General features: G+C 38.4%; 1 protein-coding gene across 1 annotated transcript; it reads left to right on the forward strand.

The window, feature by feature from the left end:
* Positions 1-12,896: 12,896 nt before the first annotated feature.
* Positions 12,897-20,395, forward strand: LOC145225190 (NACHT, LRR and PYD domains-containing protein 12-like). Its single transcript, XM_080091869.1, has 5 exons — positions 12,897-13,869; positions 14,125-16,272; positions 18,040-18,201; positions 18,769-18,930; positions 19,250-20,395. Exons 1-5 carry the CDS (start codon positions 13,075-13,077, stop codon positions 19,412-19,414), a joined length of 3,432 nt encoding a protein of 1,143 aa, XP_079947995.1. The 5' UTR covers positions 12,897-13,074; the 3' UTR covers positions 19,415-20,395.
* The last annotated feature ends 565 nt before the right edge of the window (positions 20,396-20,960 follow it).

A 20,960-nucleotide genomic window follows, 5' to 3' on the forward strand; every position in this document is an offset into this window, starting at 1 on the left:
AGGGTTAAAAATATTTTGCAAACCATTGTCACATGTGACAATAACGAAAAACGGAACAATGCAAGGAAATATATAGGCAACATAATTCTATGGACGTTATAAAAACTCGCAAACACATCACCCTAATTTCTACGTTAGTAAGCGTAAAAGAGGAAACATGAGAGAAAACTTTTTTCAACAGTTCTTTGCCCTTGACCGAAGCATAAATTTAGTCACCAGCTGCATGGAAACTAGCAAAGGCTGTAAAGAAGGCCGCGCAGGTCGACAATACCAAGTAGCGACGAACGCGCAGACGACCTTTACATTTACAAGGTTCAAAAGCAGGTGCACCCCCCGAGCGCCACCGCGTACCACCCGTGCATAGAAAGTGGTATTTTCAACCAGACAGTTGTTCAACACATTCTGAATCTAAAATTTTGTACAACGAAAAGCTCAACACACTTGTGCGCAATCTGTAAGTCAACGCTTTCCACCATCCAATTAATGCGAAGCAAAACGTCATTTAACAAAATGTTTTGGAAGGTATGTTTTAGCTTCAACATTGCACGAAAAAAACATGCTAATATGGTACGCGTACCACAGCTCTACAACAAGCGATCGACCTTCAGAAGACTCAAAATCCAGACCTCGGTCCGTGTGGTCCTGCCCGGCGAATTGGCCAAGCACGAAGTGTCTGAAGGCACCAAGGCCGTCACACAACAGCTCCAATAGTTGATTTCGGTAGTTGATTTTTAAAAGTCGTACCTTATCGCTAACAGTTTCACAGCAACATAAAATGTAGAAACTTTCAACTACAGTAATTACTACACAACCAGCTCGAAGAAATACTACACCAACACGAACACCTAACAAACGAATAAAGCAACGATCATCAAGGCGCCTACGAAGTGGCAAATTTCAATCAAAGAGGAACGAGTGCTTTTGGCTGGAAAGCAAATCACTAAACTGAACCAGTTTCCACAGGAAACATGATTAAAGTTTTCAAGAAACGAAAAGAAAACAATGTAGACAAAAGTTTAAATAATAGTAAACTTTATGATACTTTATAAGTAATAAAACTATTTAATAGATGAATATTAACGTATATAAAACAGTAACATCTCTGTTCAAATATAAAAAAATAAAAAAAACATTGATAACAAACATTTAAATAATGTACTACTTTTAAAAAACAAAAAAAAGTTCGTCACAACCTGTGTTAAGTATCTGACTTAAGCGCTCAGACCTACAGCCACCATAAAAAACAACTGCACACAAATAGGTAAACGTAACTCGCATTTAAAAGGTGCCTGGAACACAACACCAGAGGAAAAAAGGCATTTTGTGTGAGTCCCCAGGCGGCAGGTTGACATTCGCTGGCAAAATGTACTCGGTAAGCTTTGCAATAAGAATGCAAACGCATTTTCCCATCATAACAAACTGGACATACTGAAAACTACAGTGTTATTATTTTTTGGGTATCTCATCATTAAATTGCCACCTGCAAAACGAAACTTAACAAGGCAATGAACAAAATACAAATTAATTGAGGAAAACACGATTGCATGTTTTGAACAAAAACTGCAAAGGGTTTGTGAAGACTTTATTCTTTAATGCTCAGTTATGTGGCCTAATTCTGAGTTTATGGAATTCATTACCTAAATCCTATTACGCAGGATTGGCGACTGACAGCAGTTTGTTGCTCATTGAAACCGAATTCAATGATGTATTTTTCGATTTCGTTAACAAGATGCAAATGTTGCAATGCATTTCAACCAAAAAGTAAAATTTGACATACTTTAGGGGTGAATGGGAGCAACTACAAACGTTTTGAAAGTGCGGAACTGTTAAACTAAAGTGATAAATTCTAACTTTGTAAACTGCCGAGAAGCTACCGTGGAAAAAAATTAAAAGGCTCACCAAACTGCGCTTTAGTCCCATCAAGCGGCAAAACTTGAATGCAAATGAGGTCACAGCTCGTGATAAGTAATGCGGTGGCGGGGCATCACGAAGTGATAAACTCGCCGTGTCTTTGGTATGACAAAACAAACGCCAGAACGCCGACGTTCAAAGCGACACGAAAACATGCTTATTTGAAAATACAGTTTATCACCTAATTTTCTAGTTGTACCATCACGACTACAAGATAACAACTGTTTCCAGCTATATGGTTTACGCCGTTATTTATGCCGCATGATTGAAAAAAAGTCCAAACACCAAGGAAAACAGGATGCACATATCGTGTGCTCACTCAACCGTTAAGAAAGTTGTCTCCCGGATGCGTCGTGATACAAACATGACTCTCCGAACGCCGTGATCGTGAGTCGCATGTTAGGTGAAAACAATTTTACTTGTTCGTGACCATTAGTGTTCAAACTTTTGTTTGGTAAAATCGTTGTTGATTTATACTTGCTTGATACCGAGCTTTGTGTATTCAACAGTAACAGAGTTTTAAAAATTCGGTGAAATTGTTTGATATTATTGTTAACAATCTATTATTTTTTACTAGTTTTAACTTAAATCTGTTTTATGTTTGAACCACATGAAGGCAGCCCCTTTAACAGAGTGGCATTTTCACATGAGCTTTATTCGTGATACCAAATGGTGTCGCATTTTACAACCACTGCTTTTACCTCATTTGCATACAAGTTTGGCCGCTTGGTGGGAACAAAGTGTAGATTGAAAAGTTTTGCAGTCTGGCTGTGTGAGCTGAGGTGCTAGATCCATGCCACAGAACCTGGATTTGGTTTTCACGGGGTTTTTAAACCAAAGCATGTTAATAATATTAGTCTAACACAACCCAGCTGCAAGTGCACAATGTTTCAACATGTAAGTTTTCATCAGTGCAGCTAATGACAAGACATTGGCCAAAACAGGGTGCACTTTCTGCAGCTATCTTTTCCTTGTTATTGTCCGTCGATTTCACACTTATCACAGAGTTTGTGTAAAATCGATCGACCTCAGGGCAACTTTAAACTTGATTTGTCGATAATTCAATTCTACCATTATTGCTCAGTTCCAACCTTAACCTTGCTGTGCGGTGTTGTGTGCAGTTGTAGAACTTTTAACCTTCCTAATACTGCAGATTTATCACTTAATGAGCCTGCAAAATTGACATGGTCAATAAAGTTAAGTTGCCCATCTTACCCCGCATCTATTCGTGTTAATTTCAAAATTTTCTACATCTTGTGTCAGTAACGTTGTCGTTGGACGAATGTAAAAGTATAAACCAAACGTTGTCAGTCAGTGGGTCGACTTTCTGTACGCAACTGAATCAGTATAGGACGGTTCGAACGTCATCCCTGGGAAGTTTGATGTTTTAGGTTTTAAATCCCGCCCGAAGGAAATTTCTACTTTTTGTCCCACAAAAAGCAGCGTTATGCCACTTGAGTTCAAACTACGCCCAAAGTTTTGGGTTTGGGCCGGGTTCTAGCTTGAATCGGGTTTGACTTTCGTATATTTACTAATTTGATGGGAGAGGCAATTAAGTCGGGTCTTGTGTTTTCTGTATAATTCGGGTTCAGGTCAGCTTTTATACCTATGTAAAGTTATCAGCTATTGCTCCGAGGAGAAATGTGCGTTAAGCTTTCATGCCGCGCTACCTTAACACTTAAGTTGTTGTTTTGGTGAATTTAAAACAATGCATTGCCTTGCAGCACGCTGGGAAACTCCGTCTATACATATGTCAGGTCTGCGCGACTGAAATTGCTTCACGGCTCCACATCGAAAGTTCCCAAACAATCGCCGTCTCACTGCGCGCTCTCGATCAATGGAGGTGACGCGTTTCCTGACAGGAATTATTGGCTTGGATTAATTAGGGTTCTTTACTGTGGAAAGCTTTTTAAGGAAGTTAACTTAAAGTGGCCAGGTTTCAGGCTTGCTGGATGACAAGTTGATTTCTAAACTAGAATTATCTGATGCGCTAATTACATTACCACATCTTTAATTTATTCCACCCCTGTTGTCACACCCAGTAGGCGTTGCCTTTTGCGCCCCTCGCTTTTCCAACGAGTTCCCCAATTTCTCTGCCACGTGTTATTTGTAAATGTAGTCTTAAGGGTACGGCTGCTGCGTCTTTTATCATTGTCTTAAATTTATGTACATATTCTTACATTGGTGCATTTTCAACCGCGAGCTTTTTGCTGCCGTTTCCCAATTCTGTGGCACTAGTTATGTTTCTGTACAGTTATGTGCTTTTTATATTTTCGTTATTTTTTATGTTTCGCAGCTAAAAAGTTTGCGCTCACAACACTACGCATGTAAATCTGTTTCGATAATAATGTTGTTGGCTCTTAAATGGTAAAATTAAATTTGTGCACTGTTTTAAAATGCAATTTGGTTCCACCATGTGGTTTGAACATAGCCTGTCAATTTTCTGTTAAAAGTACTAAGCGACGAATACAAACTCGCCAGGTTGTTGAAACTCAAAAGTGCCGCTTTGTTTTCTAGTTACGGCAACTCGTAGTTTGTTGTCGCGTATTGCGTCATCGGGTTGCATTGATTTCCCCAAGTTCCTTCATAAACCCCAGGCGGTTTTCGCACATAGAACTATGATAGTTGATAGTCGAGGCGCTTCTCATTTTGCATTTTATTGAATTTGTGTTGAATTGCTTTTCACCAAATCCTACTCAGCTGATTGAAACCATGTATGGCAAAACTTTTCATGCATTTGATTTTCCAAACTTGTTACATGATTGTTGTGTTTAGTTCAGATCTTTTTTTGATATAACACTGACCACAAATTGTTAACACGTTGACTTGCCACCTTCCCTATGTTTAACTTCACATCGCAATGTCCTTCATGTTCTACTAGTATGTTTTGGGTTTGTAATTACTATAATTGGTTGCAATGCGGTTTGCTAAGTTTGAGAGACATGCCAGTTTATGTGGAAAATAGACGCACAACATGAAACACAGCGATTCCACATAGCGAGGACAACACTGTTCCACCGCATGTTGAATCGTGTTGAACAAGGTTTTCTCTACATTTCGTGATCACTTTGCGTTTAAACAGGATTTGCCGTCAGGTCGTGGAGCAAACCTGTTTTCAAATCTTCACTGAGGTGAAAAAAGGCAATGTTTAGCAGCCTGTCGAGGCGCGAGAAACAAAGTGGCGGTTTGCAGTTTGCTATAAATTGTCAGCAAGTGCTCGACTAAAGAAGTGCGAACTTGGTTGAGTGAAGGAATCGTGAAAAAGGCAAGATGCGAAGTAAGTTTTGTTTAACTTGAGTACTTTAGAGTGCTATTGAACTTTGTTCGGTTTACCAGTAATTGTTTAGGCAAAACATTGTAACCAGGACCTACAATTAACTCTATGTAATGTTACAGTCCGTGTTTACGGTTGTCATGCAGTTTGTACGTTTGTCATTTTTCGCACACTGCCACATGTTTTTTGTCGATGATGGGCTAAAAGTATTGTTATACTTGGTGATTGTAATGTTGCAATGAGGAATAGTGTAGGCATAGATACTGTTTGTGTCTAAGTTTATATCTAGTATTGCCAATTTGTTCGAGATGTTTTACTCAATTCACGAAACCTCAATATTTTTTAAGTTTGTGGAAAAAAACCCTAATAAATACTTCGTAAGATTGGCCTTTGACAGAAGTTGGTTGTCAGAACGTTACAACGACGCGTTTTTTGTTTTCGGCACAATATTCGATAACTGTGTGTGAGATAGACTTTGTAGTCATTAAGATAACAACGATCCGCAACATTGCCTTGAGGAATCTAGGTGGTTGTTGGCACAACCTCGGCGCAGTTCAGTGGTGTGAGTGTACGTGTGTTTCTCATAAATACGTGGAAACGGATGCTTGTTTTTCTGCTTATGTTGCTGTAGTGTAAAGGTGTGTGAAAGAACTCTCGCTAATAGTTTGACATTACAACATGATGCATATACTTTATACGACTCAACTAAATTTTTAATCTACATACACATGTGATGCATTTGGCAGCACCGAAAATCATAGGAAACCGCCGGTAACTTTGTATGGGATAAGATTGCTTGAGCATTTTCTTCATACTTTGAATACATTTCATTTTGTTCGGTTATGGCAGTCCGATATGCCACTGTGATAAGCGTAATAGTTCTGTTATTGACCAGTTAAAAGCGGTTTTCAAATTGACAGCAATAAATACAAGAAGAAAAAGATGTTGACATGTACATCACTTGTTCCTTCAGAGACGTTCCCATTTTTTGGTGAAAATACAGTTACTAGACAATTAAAATAGTATTGGTCGTTCAAGGGCACTATAATTGAGGAACGCATTTCTATGGTGTTGCCACACAAACCGTAATCTTACTGAAACCGATTTAAAGTTCTTTAAGACATTTAGCTACCACACGACTGTTTGTTGCATACATGTAAAGTTTATGGCGGAATTTGTTTAAAGCTGATGCAACTGAAGCAATCGTTTTGTTAGAAATGAAATTAAAAAAGTTACGTCCTAAATTATTACGTTCTTCTGTCAATACTGCAACCAATTTACAATTACACTTGTGTGCTGGCAGAAACATCTTTAAAACAAATCACCTTGAAAAATATAGGCACCCTATTGAATTCGAGCATTCTTTGTCTGGGTACGTGCGCTGATTGGTTTGGAACGCGTCTCTATTCTATTAAACGGGCGTTAACAGAATTGACAGCATGCCTGACAAGCTGTCTTTACGAAGCGGGTGGTTTACTGTTTTGATTTTATTTAAACTCGTTCATATTAGGTTTCTTTGAGCTCTGCCATGTATGTTTATTGGTTTGTGGACCAAGCTAGGTTGATGAAACAGACAGGCAATACCGGGTATTTGATCTATAGTTGGTTGCAGAGCTTATTGGGTTTGCCAAAGTTAATATTGCTTCTCAACTGCTCGGACAAACTTCCAAAATAACTCAGTAACACGTGCACGCGACTCATATTTATATTGTTCCGGAGAATAAAATGTCAAAATTAACTGTGCTTAGCAGGCCGGTTTGTGTGCATAGAAACAACACTTTCTTGTCATGTAACTTCGTTGTTTAAGTTGATATCAAGTGATAACACAAACTTAATAACGCTTTTCTGGCAAATTTATTGTTTCTAACAACGTACGTATGGACCTATTTCGATTTTGCCTCAGTTGAGTGTCACTGAAACCACGACGAATAGTCGCTAGAGTTTGTTGAGGGTTTGGCCATCGCACGGTCATAGAAGGTCTGTTGGGCGTCTGCATTATCTTGTAACAGCCAGTCAGCAACTGGTAACCGTCACTTGCAGGCTTTAGGCAGAGCTTTACACAACCGACATTTCAACACACATGCAGACCACCACTTTGGGGCTTGTGGGGCGATCCCAGGTACTCCGCGGTCAATATTTGCTCTGGTGTGACACCTGGCGGCTTACAAGATAAGACGAAGGCCGGAAGCGAAGCACTCGAATGCAGACGCACTGTGTTGGATGAAGGACACAGTGTTGAGGTACTGGTGTTAATGGCCAACCCATTTTGTGTATTAAAACAACAGACCGTTGCATCACGGTTTACTGCTGGTTAACACCTCACACACGCACAACAATATTTAGGATTTTCGGTTTAGAGAGATATTGTCATGCATTGCCACGACGCAGCTTTTTTACTTGGTAACCGTTAGTGACAACAGCTTGGTGTTTTGTAAAAGGCGTGACTTTAACAAGCTTTTTGTGACAAATATCGCTGCTAAAGCAACTTTATTGTCATAATGACTGTCTTTGCTGAAATTTAGAAAATAACGTTTTTTTTCCTTGTGGCTTTATAGTTATAAGAATATCTGAAACTGCTTTATTTTTTTGTGTAAAATGTTTCGATTTTTGTAATTTGTATTTACCAGTAAAAAATTATTGACATAAATTGAATTCAAAAAACTTGTTGCTACTTCCGATTCAAGTCCGATTAACACCGTTACAAATTTGCACAAGTACATGCTTGGGGACTCACGGGTTCCAGTTGCAGAAATCAATCACTGTGTAAAATACGCGAAAGAAGTAGCGATCACGCAGTATATCATTTCATGTCCATATCGAAGCTAGGTTTAAAAAATGGTTGAATAACATCGCACACATTAGTTGAACTTTTTGCAATTCACTCCGATTGAAAAACGATTTTACAAGCAGCTGATAAACGAAGACTCCAAGAGTTGTCCTTGTAATTCTGTCGGCAAAAAATGGTTCCTTTTTAGGCCGGTTTACACCAAGCGCGTGCGAAGCGAAATTTCTTTCTCTGTTTAATCAAAGCGTGGGGAAGTCCCATTTCGCGCTTCTCTCGTTTGCGCGCTTCGCGTCTGGGTTGCTCCGTGAACAACAGAAACCGTGCTTCGCGCGAGAAGTTCGCCCAGAATATATAGGAATGATCAGTCTTGGTCAGTTATGTCGGTTACTTTGTTGTCATGTGGAGGTTTACTCGGTGCAACTTTCACACAATGTCAATTGATACAAAAAGTAAAAAAATATCACTCATAAAAGTGCTGGACAGTCATAAATCGCGCTGTCATATCAAAAAGAACATAATCAATATACCATTTTCAAATGGTGATAGAATAGGTGCAGTGGTATCAGAATTAATATGTCTGGAACCAAGTTTTATAATATACAGACCAACCAGATAGATTAAATTCAAAATAACATAGTATTTGGAAACTCAAATAGGTATTAACTTTGTTGTATTTTATCCCCCTAAATTGGTAGCCTACATGTTTAAGTTTTAGAGTGCAAACAATCAAAATAAAAGACACACAAATACTTTCGAGAACAATTTCTTAAATTACCTGCACAGAGTAGAGTAGTTTTGCATTACTTAAACAACGTCTTTGGTTTAGGAGCATATTTACTGTTATCAATTGCAAAACCACATCTTTAATGGTCATAGAGGCTTTGTATTGTGTACTGTTGTTCGATTAACCCTTCACATACAACAACTAAACACAATTCCATGAAATTAATTGCAAGTCTTGTCATATATTGACAGAGCACCACTGCCGGATGATCGAACGAAACAGCTTTGTTCGCAACGTTCGCGCCTGGTGTAAACCTCGATTTTCGCGTCATTCGCGTGAGGAAAAAAAGAGAAAGCTGCACCAAAAACAATCAAATTTCGTTTCTCATCTTTTTGCCGTTTTATGTTCGGAATGGTCCAGCCAAAAATGCTCCATAACAAACGTTTGGTACGTTTTATTTGATATCCGGGTCGTAAAATTAGCAACTGTTGTTTCCCTTTTTCCGAAATGCGTTGCCGTTGATCACTTAAGCTTTAAATGTCTTCAAGTATTTATAATTACGCGTGTACAAGTCACTGCCTTTGGCTTGTTTCATGTCAGAAATCAAAACTTTCGACAAACTTGCTCAAAGTGCTTGGCACTTTACTGTGTCGTTCGGCGATAGCTTTCAGAACTTCCTAAAAATGCTCCTATTTCAAAGCGTGGTTGGTCGTCATACTTTTAACCACAGTATTATTTTATGGCGCAGCTGTGAAACCTTAAGTACGACTTGCATTTTTGAATTGGATGTTTCTGGCAATTTGTAAGGACAATCCTATTTTCATGCCAAGCAATCGTAATCTTAAATTTATTTGTTGACAGGACATTACCTGCGCTTAACAACTGTGACAGCAAGACCTGATCTGCCCGTCTACTTCTCCATGGTTCAGTTGTCTGCGTTGGTCAAGAAGAAGAGTGGTGAGATAGTTGGTTGAACAGCACGAGTAAATTTCGAATAATAGGCATTAGTATTAAAAATTAGTAACGAAATCGAATAAATGTGTCAATTTGTATGACGCAGTAACGAAATTGAAAAAATTACTTTAATAAAACCCTGTTGTTTATGTGCAAATTTCTTAACTGGAGTACCTAAGTATAACAGTTATATCCAAATTTTATTTGAATTTTAGAAGATTTAACATTCTAGATGTGAAACCAAATTTGTTCATGGTAATTGTCCTACAGTTGTGTAGGATCTTTGCTAATGTTTGCCGCATAACATTTTGCTCACTGTCATTGCAGCATAAGAGAAAATTTTATAAGTTTAGATGCAGAACTAATGCGAGGTTCACTATGTTTTGGTGGTTTATTGTTTTCCAAGCGTTCTAGGTTTATTTACCTTTTTTACTAACGTTTTCCTCTTTGTTTGTGTTTGCTGCCTGGTGTGGTCGCCTCATCGTATAAACTTACACCTCAGTTGTAACTAGTGATGCACCAAAGTTCGGATGGCTAAAACACGGCCGAATATGCCGTTTTGCCGGTTTCGACCTGAACCTCTTGTAGGGGCACAATATGCTTTACTGATGAATTTTTATTTCCTACCAAATATATGTTGTTGCATATTATATACTATAGGCACATGGGAATTTTTTTTTAGATCAGCTGTTTATTTTAAAGTAAGCTACTTAATTGTCGGTCTTTATCCCATGGGTCGACGTTAATGAATTCAAGCTGTGTTGCTTGTTGCTGGTTCCAGCATTTCACATGGTGTTGTGCAAGTTTCCATTAAACGCTAAAAAAGTTCCATCTTAACCACATAACGACAAATTCACTAATCAAATCGAAACCAAAATCGACAGAAAACCAAATTGAACATGTACCTTTGCTACGTCTTTTATATTATCTTTAATATATTTTTTTATGTCTTCTCGCAGATATACAGCAAACGTATCGTAAAACAAAGAAATTGTATCGCAATGCCGACTGACTCAAAAATCAAGCGACGCTTTGCATAATATCATGGCAGAAACGACAGCTTTGTGCAAGTTTTACTCGTTGGTAGAGGTATTGGCATTTGCTTAGATATCGCGCAAGTGGTGAATGAGTACCGATACCTCGCATACCATAGAGTTTGAGCGTCGATACACAATTATCGATCCATTCCTAAGTTAGATTCGAGCTGGGTTATAAACAATATATCTGTTTGTGTTAAACAGGTCCTTTCCTGATGTAAGTTATGGAATTGTAACTCTACCGCTTTTGCAAACCAATTACATTTCTATGAACGTCCAAAAAAACAAGAAAATTATGCACCCATACAAAACACAAACCTGCATAAAAGTCCTATTGAAAGTCCTATTGAATATGACCAATAGTTATGGGTCCCCATCGTTTTTGTCCGTATTTTTTTTTTTTTTCTTTTTTTCTTTTTTTCTTTTTTTTTTTTTCTTTTTTTTTCTTTTATCCTTTTTTTCTTTTTTCTGTCAAGAAAGAGTGCTTCAAATTTATACAAATTTGGACAGATGTTAGTTGTTAAACCAAATTCGATCCTCCCGAAGTTTGACCCCGATTGACCCAGCAGTTCATCCACAGGCCCCAAAAATGTGTATTGACTAACGTACATGAGCTAGGAGTTTTATGCTTTGTTGTTTGGTGCAATGTAAGGTATTTTTAAAAAATTTATACCTTAAAAAAAGATTTACCCAGTTTCACCCCTTGAACCCCAAAATACTCGTTTCTGTCTAACGCTGGTTTGTTAAACGCGTTTGGTCAAGAAACAGTGCTTCAAATTTATTCAAATTTACACAGATGTTAGTTATTGTTCTGATCCTTCTGAAGTTTGACCCCAAACGACTCAGCGGTTCACCCACAGGCCCCCAAAATGTATTTTTTTAAACGGGTGTACTGACTAAAGTACATAATCTGAGAGTTTCATGCTTTGTTAAAAATTTTGCCTTAATCGGCCAAATAGTTACTTTTACAGCCCATAATATGTGTACAGTGTCAGTCAGATAGAAGTCTCAACTCTCAAGGGAGTAATTCACTTGTTTACGATTAAGGCGGGTGAATGCAGCGGGATTGCTCAGCTTGACGTCCGGACAGACGTTTTACGAGACAGTCGTTTCGGTGATTAGAAATCAACTGTTTTTGCGCAATGCTATGTTGTTTTATTAAGTTATCACGCACTTTTTCAGTTTTGGAAAATAGTGATTAAAAACCTTTGACGACAATATTAAGGTCAAAGCATGAGATTAAATTGAAAGTATTTTTCCCGTACTTTTTTACTGTTTTTTTTTGTAATTATATGACAATAATGATGCAAAAAATACGAACTAAACTTTTAAAATTTTGTTAATGCTTTCGGAAAGTTTTTCCTTAAGAATCTAAAAATAACTGGAACATTTGTTTACCGCAAATTTGCACAAACGCACGTGTGGGGACCCATTCGTATTTGCTTGCAAAAACAATCATATGTGTAGATCAAATGATGTGTATAGTAAATTGATAAATAGGGTAAAAATACATAAAGTGAAAGTATATTAGAAAGCCACCTTCCTAGTTTCAAACCAAGCTTTGTAAGCTCACAATGTTTGAACAAAACTACTTTAAACTATGTAATTGATATTACAAGCTTGTAGCTTTTGTATCACAGATAAATGTAGATTGGATAACACGAATGACTGAAGTATACTGAAAACTGACATAAGTCCATAAGTGTAGTGTTTGAAAAAATCTCTAATCTTCACGACTAAATACAGACATCAGTGAAACATAAAAACGTTGCTAAAATATAGTTAATCATTCTTTTGGTCCATACAAACACACGTTACCTTAATGCAGTGATTCTTAACCTGGGTTTGTTCGAACTTCCGGGATTTACCGACCTCGATTCAGAGGTTCGACGAAGATCCTTTTTCTCAACAGTGTTTCCCAAGCAGTATTTTCCCATTTATTTTGAGATCAGTCAGTGAAAACATCAAAATGTTGTAACCACGATTTTATTTTATTCTTTAACCTAAGAAAGGACACGGCATGTGGGTTAATTTTCTTCATGGGCAGCAGCAATGCTTTATTCTGTACCCGAACCTAGTCAACAATTGTGTTTTCTCTTTGGCAAATAATGCAAAATTTTGTTTCCAGTGCAGTTTGTTTATGGTTCGTGTTGCATTTAGTTGGTTTTATAACTTTTTGCTTTCTTGTGTTTTCCTTTTTGTAGATGTAGGGCCACATTGTTGTTATAATAGTAATCTTACCCAGATTGTGATTCAAAGACTTATGTTGCAGTCCTCAAATGTTTGTGACAACAACAAACCTACAAAAGGAGAACACAGCTGTCTAAATGTAACATAAAAAAACTGATAAAAAAGAAGAAAACACCAAAAAACTCAATTTATCCGAAGAATGGGGGCCAAACCATCTAAGAAACGATTCTATTCATCCCCAAAAGAAGATAACAAAGTTGCCAAATCCAAACTGTCTCCTAGACAAGGACAAGATGATGCTGAACCCCAATCCAGCGTGACCCAAGGACTAGATGATGCTGAACCTCATTCCAACTTGACCCAGGCACCAGCTGATGCTCAACCTCTCTCCAGCTTGTCCCAAAGACAAGATCATGCTGAACTCCAATCCAGCTTAATCCAAGGACCAGATGATGCAGAACCCCAACCCAGCTTGACCCATGGACCAGATGATGCTGAAACCCAACCCAGCTTGACCCAAGGACCAGATGATGCTGAAACCCAACCCAGCTTGACCCAAGGACCAGATGATGCTGAAACCCAATCCAGCTTGACCCAAGGACCAGATGATGCTGAAACCCAATCCAGCCTGACCCAAGGACTGGATGATGCTGAACCCCAATCCAGCTTGACCCAAGGACCAGATGATGATGAACCCCAACCCAACTTGACACAAGAACCAGATGATGCTGAAACCCAACCCAACTTGACCCAAAGACCAGATGACAATGAACCCCAATCCAGCTTGACCCAAGGACCAGATGATGCTGAACCCCAATCCAGCTTGACCCAAGGACCAGATGATGCTGAATCAGAATTAAACCCAACCCTGAGACAGGGCGATGTTGCTCCCCAGCACAGCGCAACCGAAGAACTCAGTGCTACGATGCCCTATTCAAGTTTAAACCACCCTTTGCCAGTTGAAGTACAAGGCAGAAATTTGGTTTTCAACTTGGTAAGAATTCTCACCTGATTTGCCAAAGATGTCGTCGATTTAAATTCGGAATTTCTGCTTTCCTATCGGGCGGCTTTCTCATTTTATGACACGTATTTAACGCGGGTCGATCGCGAAAGGTTTGTGTGGCAATATCGGCGATATGAAAGTAGTAATTCTTCCGACAACAGTCGATTTGAATTGACGACTTCTTGCTTTATGGGGTGAACTTATTAAAACAAGTATCCGTTTTGATCACGAAACTTGTTTGTGCAGGAAAGCAAACAAGCACCACAGATAGGAGACACAAACATCCACACAACTGGACCAGTTTACAACGCTCCAGTCTATCAAAAACACTTCACACAATATGTAACAGTATATCAAACACCCGAACAAGCTCAATGCGCGTCTCAGTTGCCTGCTCCACACTATTTAGATGAAGAAACTTCACCCAAACTCCCAGCTTCGTCGCCCTCGATGCGTCCAGCTTCACCTCCTATAGCCGAACAAGCTCACTGCTCGTCTCAGTTGAATGTTCAACACTATTTAGATGAAGAAACTTCACCCAAACTCCCTGCTTCATCGCCCTCGAAACGTCCAGCTTCACCTCCTATACCTGAACAAGCTCACTGCTCGTCTCGGGTGCCTGTTCAACACTACTTAGATAAAGAAACTTTACCCAAACTCCCTGCTACACCTTTATCCTCAGCACAAAGGCAGAGCTATGCTGAACATCAACCTTCGACATCAACGGAGCACCACAGAAAACATGAACATGTTCTATCTTCTTTAGCACTAATGCTCGAACGAAGAGTACAAGAAATCGCCAGTGAAGAATCGTCACTTGCAGATTTTGCCAACCGCCCAATACCAACCGTCAACCTTGCCATAGTCAGCAAACCACAGCAAATTGACAACGAGTTTCAAGCAGAAGGACATTATCGACGTAAAAAGGAACTTTACAACATACCGCATGGTGACATCACTGGCAAAGAAATGTTTGCTCGTGCAAAACAAACAGCGCAAATAGAAGCGGAAAAAAAATTTATACCGGATGAAGTGAAAGCAAAACAGGATTACGTAAAAAAACATGGGAACGTGGTCGGTGTGGTCGGACAAGCTGGAATAGGAAAAACGACCTCAGCCAAAAAGTGGGCAAAACAAGGTTTAAAGGGAGAATTGTTCGGTGAGAGGTCATTCTTCTTCTACATTGTGATCAGGCACATCGATTTTAAAAAGAAGATGACACTTCTGGAGTTTCTTCTCTCCACCATGTCGATTGAACAAGATTACACAGCGGAACAAGAAAAAAGCATCCTCAAGGCCATTTGCAATGATCCAAATGTTGTGATGATTTTTGACGGTTTCGACGAGGCAGCTTTTAAATCATTTTCCAAAGTAGTTCCGCAACCCCAAATGCATTCAAAGTCTAAAGCGGAAAACTTTTTGAAGCATTTAGCGGGAGGAAACTTGCTTCCACGCGCTCGGAAGATTTTTACATCACGACCAACTCAACTATACAAGCTCCATCCTTTATATCGACCCCGCTTTATTGTCCAAATACTCGGATTAACCCCAACATCACAAGATGAACTTGGACGTCAGATATGTGAAGACAGATACGACGATATACAACAAAAGCTAGAGCAAAACCGCAATGCATTTGCATACTGCTATGTTCCGGTCAATTTTATATTGACTCTTGTCTACTTGATGAATTACGATGGAGATATTCAGTTTGTTTCACTCACTCGAGTCCTTGCTTTCACTTGTGGCCAATATCTTACCACCAATCATTTAAGGGGCCAAGAAGGTGAGTTAGACAAACTGGCGAAGTTGGCTTATAAAGCATTCATCAAGATGAAGATCTTATTTAAGTTAAAAGCTTTCGAAAAAGCAGGAATAAAGGAATCCGCAGCCGGTGCATTTACAAACATGTCAGTCACAAAGCATGGGAATCTCAAACTGACGATATTAGATGGTCACAAAGTTCGATATTTCTCTCATCTCATTTGGCAGGAGTTTTTTGCGGCCTTTTTCCTGATGATGATCATGTCAATTGACGAGTTCGAGAGAGTCCTCAAACAACTTGCAGACGACAGATGGGAAGTTGTTTCCAAGTTTGTTTTCGGGATTTGCGATTCTTTGGTTTTCCATCAACTCGAGCCAATTGTTCCTGAAAGTTCTCTTAAGGATTGGAAGCAAAAGAAAACTTTTCTTTTGAAATTCATCCAGTCCAAGCAGAATCTCAGTAAAGAAGAAATCTTGCAAGTTTGCGGGTGGGCCCATGAATCAAATGATCCAGAGATTGCTTCGTCTGTTGCCTCCCTACTCTCTGATGAGCTCGACCTTCTTGATTCATCTCTTCCCCCAGTGGACTACGAGAATCTTTCCTACGTGATTCAACACAGAGAGAAACCGGTAATTATGTGGTTTTGTCAAGTTTTTGTTGAGTTAGTAAAATTATTGTACAAATGCCACTTTATTTATATACGCGTTCCGTTTTTTACGTTGTTGTATCATTTTCAAAATTTCAAAAGTATACGTACAGTTAACCCTGAATACAATTATGTCGATCACAAAACCTAACGCGGTCAATACCAGACTGAAATGACCACACAAAACATGACCTCAAAAAGCCAATAACACGTCAAATGACTAACGTAAAATCCACGTATGTTGCGTCGAAACTTTACATGGAAAATCGCCGTGTGTATCGGTTGACAATCATTTTTAGATGTTTGCTGGAGAAGCATAACCGTGTTAACCATATATCTGTGTCTTGGTTGAAATATGCGCCTAAAAATGTTAAAACGCTTAAAACGATAACAGAACCAGTTTTCATGAATAAAAAAAATTCTTTGCGTCAGCAAAAATATGACTCGAGAGATATTAAATTTTGAAACAATTGATTTACAAACATATATGTTGTAATTGCCCACAAAATACTCTAAAACTTCTTAACTGATAATAATAGGATAATGTAGAGTCCGCGGAGCTAATCAATGCGAAACAATAAACACATTTAAAGAAAGATATTGATTTGAACAATGCAAACAGCGAACGCTTGCCTAGTGCGTTTTTTCTCAAAAGCAAATATTACGGTTGGTTCATAAAATGAAAAAAATCAACAAAATGCTCTGACGAATTAAGCGATGTTATGCACCAGCATCACAAGCAAAACACAAGCATAAGAAAAATACAAATCTCAGGGCAGGTCTCAATTGAATTCAGCAATAATACGACACAAACAATATGCAAATGGAAACCAATTGCTTTTAGCATTAAAGGCTCTAACAGAAGCGCCGGCGCTTTCTTTCTACGTGATGTTATAACTGCTGAATATCTTGTCCATACAATTAAACAAGACAAAATATCCCAAAACAAACTATAATACGAAAAATCTCCAAAAGTCGATACTGTCCCGTATACACATGCAGTTTCGTGTTTTGCTATATAACAGATCGCCCTACACACAAGGTTCGATGTAAAATTTATTCATAGAAACAAATTCAGTGCGATAGTACGTGATTTAAACAACGCAATTATCCTAAAAAAATTGTTACTTAAAGCTAGAAAAACCTGGGCTCAGGTAAGGGTTGTAAATGGGTCTAAAATTACGCCGAACCCGACATTTTGGTGAAATAAAGCCGGAACTAGACCTGAAAATCAGATTTACCAAGTTCAAAAGTAGTCCAGTATAAAGTCAGGCCCGGATCTAGCATGTTGTTTAATGAAACTGAAGCCTAAACCCGCACCCGATCCGAAAACTTTGGCCCGACTTAAAACTCTGGTTCAGGCGCCACAGCAACACACAAGTTACGGTCATCGCGTCCTGACCTTTGCACCTAACGCGTATTTGTTTTACTGCCATGCATAATGCAAACAACTAGAGTCATGTTGTCCAGAATAATCATGCTTGTCCAGCTGTTGTTTAACATCGCCAAAACATCGGTTGGTGTGTAAATCCTTTTAACAAAGCTAGTGTGAACATTCTACTGCTTACTTTTCATGTATTATCTTTCATTGATGAAATGCCAAATTAAAAATGGAACAGAAATAAAGTGTTTCAAAATTCGTATCATAGTTGACGAGGCGTAATCCCGTGTTGTTTTTTGTTTTCTATTTTTAATTACTTGCATTGGTCACTACGTTAAATGTGACAATTATGTTTTGCATTAAAATCAGCTAAAGAGACTCGATCTCTCCCACAACAAGATCGGCAACACGGAAGCAGCTTCGCTTGGTCCTTGCCTTTACAACACCGAACAACTTATACTGGTTGGATGTGAGATCGGAAGTGAAGGCGTCGAGAAACTCTGCGATGGAGTGAAAAAGCTAATAAAGCCGGTAAAAGTTGTTAAATTCTAAGTTGTGTAAAATATTTTTTGTCTTTTACTTTTCGTTCTAGGAACAATGAACTCATCAAAATATGAGCCAACGAAAAAAAGTGTTGGGCAAAATATGAGCATAATAAAAGTCAAATGGATTAAAGTGATTCAATTTTAAAAAAATGCATTTTATTTGCAAACGACATGGTGGTAACCAAATGTTACTAGGATTAATTGTATGTCGCTACGGCAGTGGCTGATTCCTTATTCTGTCCATGGGATGTTTAATTTAAGAGGAGACGGTAGTGCCAACCGAAATGTAGGCATTTTCCAGCTTTGCCTGACTCCAGCTTTGCTCTTTGTTAATTCTTTTAACAAAGATAGTGTGAACATTCTACAGCTTACTTTTCACGTATTATCTTTTATTCATAAAATGCCAAATTTAATCTGAAACTGAAATAAAGTGTTCAAAGAGTCGTAGCATTTAAAACAAAGCGTAATTCGAAGTTGTGTCGTGTTGTCTACTTCTATTTACTTGAATTTTTCGCTGCGATAAATGTGATAATATTTGTTGCATTAAAATCAGCTGAAGAGACTCGACCTCTCCCTCAACAAGATCGGCAACACGGCAGCATCTATGCTGGATCCTTGCCTTCGCAACATGGAACAACTTATACTGATGGGAAGTGTGGTCGGAAGTGAAGGCGTCGAGAAACTCTGCGATGGTGTGAAAAAGCTCACAAAGCCGGTAAAAGTTGTTGAATTTCGATCAAAGTGATATACAAGATTTTGTATAATGGCAAACGTTGCAACCGGTTATTTGTTTGTTGTCAATTGTTTGCACATTATATCTCTGCGCTAATCAGTAAAATTTAGAGGTATTAGTTTTTGTGGCGTGTCTTGATTTAACAAGTGTTCCAATCTTAACATCACTTCACATCACGTGACATCCGTTTTTAGTGTAAAAACAATTTGTAGTATGACGTCATACTGTTTCATTTATTTTACAACAAATTAATTTACAACTTACTCATGTTACTTGCGTTTAACTTATTGTTGTCATTTAGATGGAACTTCTTGATCTATCTTACAACAAGCTGACAGATGAAAGCGCTGAGTCATTGGCACGATGTGTCCACAACCTGAATGTTTTGGATGTTCAGGCCAATACCTTCACAGAAGAAGGAAAGAATCTGATCAGATTGAAGTCGCGAGGAAAAGTCGAGTTTTGAATCTGAAGTAAAACCTGAGCATTTGTTTCCATAACAATTTCAAACAAATTTAATCTGTTCTTCACTAATGATGGCATTGGTCATTGCCTGAACGCCCGATGAAATAAGTCAATATTGTCAAGTGTCTTGATCAGTATCTTTTCCTGACGATTATCAACTGTCACTTTTGTTTTAAACATTATTATTTGCGTTTAAAACTGACAAGCATAGTCGCCGAATATGAGTGTGTGCAAGGTATTTTGCATCAACTTAAAAATCCTGAAACTAACTGACGTTTTGTGTCAAACCGATTTTATGCATAAACTGTCGCAAAACGCTCATTAAACTGTAACAAGATAAAAATATGTTCTTCATAAACGACATCTAAAGTGCGATAAGTTTACATAAATCATTTTCTCCCTGTTATATTCAGGTTTTCTACCATTCGTTCCTACTACCGTACTTTTACGTCGTTTTCTGCTTTGTATTAGTGACGTTGATGGCAGTTGCTTTTTTTGCTGCGGAGAATTTTTCATAGTTGGCAAATTCAATTGTTTCAAATTCACATCGGTTGAATACCCTGGCATAATGTTCGGCGTCCATGCACACCACTTAATGTGATTATAACGTTATGAAACTAACTGGGAAATCCGACAGATGTTAACATAGAAATATGCTTGTGTTATGAAAATTTTGGAAGATTTGTTTTTGCGTAAATGACTTCTGAGATGCATATAAAAATAAAGGTATTTAAATTTTTATTAGACATTAGATGTTTGTCTCGTCTAAATTTGCCACATATCTCGCACACCCTCTAGTGGTGTCCTTACAGGTATTTTTGTTAAATTGTTTGCACCAACTTATGTCGCTCATATATAATGGATTTTATGTTTTTATGGTTTGCGCAGCCTTTCTGCATTGTATATCTGTGCATATCATGTTATAATGTTTCCTTTTTTCTGATGCATATTTGATACGTCGGTCGAATCATTATTACAAGCTCAGATTAAACTAACATTTTCAGAAACGGGAATGCCTGCGTTTTTCGCACAATGTGCGGAGAAACATGCAAGCGTAAATGTGCGCACAATGTGCAGAGGCCAAATGTGCAGGTCAAAATGAGCAAGTCAAAATGTAAAGGTGTTTATTTGAGTTCTTAATAACCGTACCTTACGCCAACCCTAATAGCCTTAACCGTAAGTTTTTTAGGAGATGTAGGCTACCGTTTTAAATGGACATTTGCACTATTGGGCCAAAACTTAACTTTAAGCAAACAATTAGAATAAAAAGGCGGAATATTCTCTAAAAATATGCGCACATTGTGAAATATTCACCACGAGTCCTCTTGATTCGTCGGGGAACGCGTGACCCAAGCAGTAATTTAAACAATAACATGAAAGCACAAACAGTGGACAGCACGAGATGATAAACAGGAAATGCAGAAATGCCTAGCTGGGCAATACTGGTAAGCCAAACCAACAGTTGTGTGTATTCAACAAGAGTCCGTTTAGGGGCGCAAGAAACGAAGTTTTGTGTTCATAGTGTAACGCAGTTTGACAGGCTCCAC

This window comes from Phallusia mammillata, chromosome 4 (assembly GCF_965637545.1).
Source record: "Phallusia mammillata chromosome 4, kaPhaMamm4.hap1.1, whole genome shotgun sequence".
Taxonomy (NCBI): domain Eukaryota; kingdom Metazoa; phylum Chordata; class Ascidiacea; order Phlebobranchia; family Ascidiidae; genus Phallusia; species Phallusia mammillata.